This window comes from Elephantulus edwardii, unplaced genomic scaffold (genome assembly GCF_000299155.1).
Source record: "Elephantulus edwardii isolate Elephantulus edwardi_28Jun2011 unplaced genomic scaffold, EleEdw1.0 scaffold00195, whole genome shotgun sequence".
In the NCBI taxonomy this organism is placed as follows: domain Eukaryota; kingdom Metazoa; phylum Chordata; class Mammalia; order Macroscelidea; family Macroscelididae; genus Elephantulus; species Elephantulus edwardii.
Window position 1 is genome coordinate 1,587,010 of NW_006399945.1, and position 6,101 is coordinate 1,593,110.

The 6,101-nt window shown below is 41.1% G+C and overlaps 1 protein-coding gene across 1 annotated transcript in view; it reads right to left on the minus strand.

Annotated features, from left to right (window-relative positions):
* CHRNB3 (cholinergic receptor, nicotinic, beta 3 (neuronal)) overlaps positions 1-3,971 on the minus strand; it is a 91,116-nt gene extending 87,145 nt beyond the window's left edge. The window contains exon 1 of the mRNA XM_006897004.1: positions 3,823-3,971. Within this exon, the coding sequence (XP_006897066.1) occupies positions 3,823-3,971 (149 nt within the window). The remainder of the gene's footprint in view (positions 1-3,822) is intronic.
* Between the last annotated feature and the right edge of the window lie 2,130 nt (positions 3,972-6,101).

Here is a 6,101-nt window from a genome sequence, read left to right on the forward strand (position 1 = left end):
TACCTCACTCTGCAACCCTCATTCCAGACTCTTATGATAATCATAATGCCCTAAAATATATGAATTTTAAACTATTCTCTCCCTCATCGGCTTCAATGCAGTAAACATGATGACATGTGACGTAAAAAAAGAAAGCCTAAAAAATGCTCACTGCAGATTTTCTCTTTACCTGGACTCTGACAGATAATGAAACAGAAACTTTATTCATTCATGGTTGTTGTTAGGTGCCATCAAGCCAATTACAACTCACAGTGACTCTATGCACAACAGATCTGAACTTTGCACTGTCCTGCACCATCCTTATGATCTCTGTCATGCTCGAGTCTAATTTGGGAGTCTTGTGTCAATCCATCTTGTTGAGAATCTTCCTCTCTTTTGCTGGCCCAACACCACTACCAGCACAAGGTCTCTCTCTAAGAAATGGTTTCTCTTAAAATATGTCTAAAGAAATTGAGGCAAAGTTTCAGCATCCTTGCTTCTAAGGACCACTTGGGTGCACTTCCTTTAAGATAGACTTGTTCTTTTGGCAGTCCATGGGATATTCAACACATCTACCCTCACTACCGTAGTTATTGTGTCAACCCATCTCCTCCTGGGTCTTCCTCTCCTGTGCTGTCCCTCAACCATTCCAAACATGTTATCCTTCTCCAAAGACTCACCCCTCTTGACTACATGTCCAAAATATGTGAGACAGAGCTTCAAAATCCTTGTCTACAAGCAACAGCCTGGTTTCACCCCTCCAGAACAGAGCTGTTAGCTCTCTTGGCAGTCCCTGGTAAATTTAGCATAGCAAGTAATTGCAAAGACCACGGCCTGGATCAGGCACACCTTAGTATTTATCCTGATAGCATTCCTCTTCAGCACTCTGGAGAGGTCCCTGACAGTATATTTTCCTATGCAATTCATCTTTTAATTTCCTGACTGCTGGTGCCAAAGGTATTGATTGTGGAACTGAGTAAGTTGAAATTGTTAACAATCTCAATCTTTTCTCTATCTATCACAATGCTGCCAATTGATCCAGTGGTAAGACTCTTAATTTTCTTGATGCTGAACTTCAATCCATATTGCAGACTACAATCCTTGACCCATTACAGCAAATGCTTCAGGCCCTTCTCAGTTTTAGCAAGAAGGTGTGTCATCTGCACAACACAGATCCTGATGCCACATTTTTCTCATAAAGTCCAGCCTCTCAAATGATCTATTCTGCAGATAGATTGAAAAGGTATGGGTGTAGAACACATACATGACACACTCCTTTTCTGATTTTGAACTAAGCAGTGTTTCCTTGCTCTGTTCTGACAACTGCCTCCAGGTTTTACATAAGCACAATCAAGTGTTCTGGGATTCCCATTTTTCTTAAGGTTAGCCACAATTTGTTGTGATCCACGAAGTCAAACGCCTTTGCATAGTCAGTGAAATGTAGACATTCTTGTGGTATGCTCTGTTTTTCACCAAATCCATCTATCATTGGCAATGATGTCCCCAGTACAATGGCCTCTTCTAAACCCAGCTTGTATTTCTAGTAGTTCTCTCTTAGTGTACTGTTCCAGTCACTTTTGGATAATCTTCAGCAAGATTTTGCTTGCATGTGATATTATTGATACAGTTCAATAACTTCCATACTTTGTTAGATCATCTTTTTTTTTTTTGGAATGGGAACTAATATGATCTCTTCCAGTCAGTTGGCCAGGTAGTTGTCCTCCAGATTTCTTGGCACAACCTGGTGAGCACTTCCAGGTTTGTTGAAATATGTCAATTGGTATTCCATCAATTCCTGGAACATTGCTTTTTGCCAATGCCTGCAGAGCAACTTGAACTTCCTCTTTCATCACCATTGCCTCTTGACCATAAGTTGTTTCTTGAAATTCTTCTGTGTTAGCAAATTCTTTCTGGTACGGTGACTCTGTGTACTCCTTTCATCTTTTTTTGATGCTTCCTGTATTGTTCACTACTCTGCCTTTGTTGTTGTTGGAATCGTTGTGTACCGTAAAATCAGAACTGACCCATAGCTGACCCTCCTGTGGGGTTTTCAGAGGCGGTTAATTGTACAGGAGGTGGTTGCCCATCCTTTTCCCCCAGAACAGCTGATGGACTCGAACCACATCCTCTCAGGATCGCAGTGCAGGTTCTTGCCACTAGGCTACCAGAGCTCCCTAGTCAACCCACAGCATCTTTAGGTATTAGAACTCGAAGCTTAAATTTGTTCTTCAGTTTCAGAAATGCTGAACGAGTTCAACCCTTTTGATTTTACACCTCTAGCTCTTTGCACATTTCGTTATAACACTTGACTTTTTCTTTCCAATCTGCCCACTGAAATGTGTTCAGCTCCTTAACTTTTTCCCCCTCCCTTTGCTTTGGCTTCTCAGTGCTCTAATGCAAAATTCAGAGTCTCTTCCAACATCCATCTTGGTCTTTTTTTCCTCCTTTGTCTTTGTAATGACAATTTGAATTCTTCATGGATAATATTCTTGATATCCTCCCACAGCTCATCTGGCCTTTGCTCATTATTGTTCAAGGTCTCAAGTCTGTTCCTGAGATAGAGTTTTTTTTTGTTTGGTTTTTTTTCCCATTTAGGTCTAGGGATAGACGCAAGGTCAAATTTTGGTTCTTGTGAATTTGATTTCATTTTCTTTAGTGTCATTTTGAACTTCCATATGAGTAGTTGATAGTCTTCTATAACTAGCACCTGGCTTAGTTTTTACAGCTGATATTGAGCTTTTCCAATGATTCTTTCCATAGGTGTAGTCAATGAAATTCCTGTGCAGACCATCAGTTGAGGTCCCTGTATATAGTCACTGTTTATGTCTCTTATAAAAGGTATTTGCAATGAATAAATCATTGACTGTACAAAATGCCAACATTTTATCTCCAGCCTCTTCTCTGTCATCAAGCCCATGTTTTCCAGTTACTGGTCCTTCTCCATTTCCAACTTTTGCATTCCAGTCACCTATTATTATTAGTGCTTTCTGGTTGCATGTTTGATCGATTTCTGATTGCAAAGGTTGGTAGAAATAATCTATTTCCTCCTCTTTGGCTTTGGTTGTTGGTGAGTATATTTGAATGATGGTGGTAGTGACAGGTATTCCTTGTATGTGTATAGACATTATCCTATCACTCACAACATTGTATTTATAGATGGATCTGGGAATGGTTTTTATTAACTACTAATTTAACCTTGTTTTTCCTCATCTTTTAATTTCCAGCATAGGAGATCATGTGATCATCTGATTCAAAATGTCCTGTTCCAATCCATCTTGTTTTGCCAAGAAGATGTCAATATTTGTGCATTCCATTTCTCTCTTAACAATATCCAGTTTACCTACAGTCATGCTTCTCACATTTCACATTCCAATAACTAGTGTCTGCTTGCAATTATTTCTCCTCCTTTGTGTTTGCCAGTCAGAGGACTGACTCAGGTGCCATGGCTGCCAGTCTAATTTCAGTGTGCTCTATTGTGCTTAGGATTATTGAAGGCCTGCTGTTTCAAAAGTGGATGGCCAACCCTTTTCCCTAATCTGCCTTAATTTAAATGTTCAGCTTAGAGCAATATCTGGCAGACAAGCATTTTACCTAGAAGAGCAGATGAAATAAACTTCCCATTAGAAAAGTAATCAATTAAGCGTTGGTTCCCTGCTGTCCCTCCTTTGATATCTGTGTTACGGTCTATCCACAAACCTTCTCTGCCTGCATTTGCTTCCTCCAGCATTCACTTCTACCCCTTCCTCCCAACTCCTGCCTTGCCTGGTCAGCACTCCCCAACTCCCAGCCAGCCCCAGATGTGGTGACTCAGGTCTCCAGTCATGTATGTTATGCAGGTCTCACCTGCTGCCACTGCTCCGCTCTGTCTTGAGGCTGCCACCACTGCTGCTCCACTCCCTCGTGCAGAAGCTGCCCACTGTAGCTCTGCTTTCTCGACCAGTCTCTGCCTGCTGCTGCTTGCGTGGCCACTGAACTTCTGTTGTTCCTCTCATGTCTGTTGACCAGTAGCAGTGTCAAGATGCCTTCAGTCTAAATATACGAGAGGGACATCATGCTTGGGAGAGTGGAGAGATGGCACAAGAGGGGAAGACCCTCTATGAGGTGGATTGATTCAGTGACTGGGGTAATCGGGTGTATTGGAGACATTGCTATTGGCACAGGATAGAGTAGGGTTTAGGGCTGTTGTACATAGGGTCGCTACGAGTTGCAAGCGACTCGATGGCACATACAACAACAACAACAATGTAGGACCACAATTTGTTATGGTCCACGTAGTCAAATGCCTTTGCATATAGTCAATGAAACAAAGATAGACATTCCTCTGGTATTCCCTGCTTTGAGCTAAGATCCATCTAACATTAGCTACAGTATCTCTAGTACCATTACCCCTTTTACACCCAGCCTGCACTTCTGGCAGTTCTCTGCTGATATGCTGTTTCAGTTGCTTTTGGATAATCTTCAGCAGAATCTTACTTGCATGTGAAATAAATGATATTGTTCTATAGTTTCCACACTCTGTTGGATCACTCTTCTTTGGGAAGGGAACAAATATAGATCTCTTTCAGTCAATTGGCCAAGTGGTTGTTTTCCAGACTTCTCGGCACAACTTGGTGAGCATGTCCAGGGCAGCATCTTTTAGCTGAAATATGTCAATCAGTATATCATCTTTTCCTGGGGCCTTATTTTTTGCCATTTCCTTCAAAGCTGCCTGAACTTCTTCCTTCATCAGCATAGGCTCTTGCTCATATCTTGTTTCATGAAATTCTTCTGTGTCTGCCAATTCCTTTTGATACAGTGACTCAGTATATTCTTTCCATCTTCTTTTAATACTTCCTGGATCATTTAATATTCTTCCTAAAGCTTCCTTGATTATAGCAACTCGAGGTTTGAATTTGTTCTTCAGTTCCTTGAACTTAAGAAATGCTGAGCGAGTTCAGTGCTTTTGATTTTCTGACTCCAACTCCTTGCACATTTAGTTGTAATATTTTACTTTGTCATCCTGCGATGCCTTTTGAAATCTTCTGTTCAGCTCTTTAGTATTTTGAATTCTTCCTTCCGCTTTGGGTTCTCTGTGCTGGAGTGCAATTTTCAGTCACTTCTGACATCCATTTTGGTCTTTTCTTCCTCTTCTGTCTTTGTAATGACCGTTTGCATTCTTCCTGGATGATACCCTTGATATCCTCCCACAGCTCATCTGGTCTTCACTCATTAGTGTTCAAGGCCTCAAACCTGTTTCTGAGATGGTTCTGAAAATCAGGTGGGATAGACTCAAAGTCATAGTTTGGTTAATGTGGATTCGGTTTAATTTTCCTCAGCTTCAGCTTGAACCTGTATATGAGTAATTGGTGATCTGTTCTACACATACCATTAGGTGAAATCCATGTATAAAACCTGCGTTTATATGTCTTAAAAAATGTATTTGCAATGAAGAAGTCTTTGTGCAAAATTCAATCATTCTCTCTGCAGCTCCATTTCTGTCACTGAGCCCATGTTTTCCAACTATTGAATCTTCTTCTCTTTCCCAACTTTTGCATTCCAGTCAACCGTTATTATCAATGCATCTTGATTGCATGTTTGATCGATCTCCGACTGTAGAACCTTCTATTTCCTCTTCTTTGGCTTTGGTTGTTGGTGCATATATCTGAATAATAGTGGTATTCACTGGACTTCCTTGTATGAGTATGGATATTATCCTGTCACTCACAATATTGTACTTCAAGATGGATCTAGAAATGACTTTCTCAACTATGAAAGCAACTCCATTTTTCCTCACCTTTTCATCTCCAGAGTAATATATCATATGATCATTCAGCTCCAAATGCCCCATGCCAGTCCATCCCATCTCACCAATGCCTACTATGTGTGGATCATAAAAAACTGTGGCTGACTCTGAGAAGAATGGAAATCCCAGAACACTTGATCATGCTCATGAGAAACCTATACTTGGACCAAGAGGCAGTCGTCAGAACAGAGCAAGGAAACACTACATGGTTCAAAATTGGGAAGGGCATACGCCAGGAACGTGCCCTGTCTCCATACCTTTTCAACCTGTATGCAGAACAGATTATCTGGGAGGCTGGGCTCTATGAGGAGAAATGCGGCATCAGGATTGGTGGAAGATC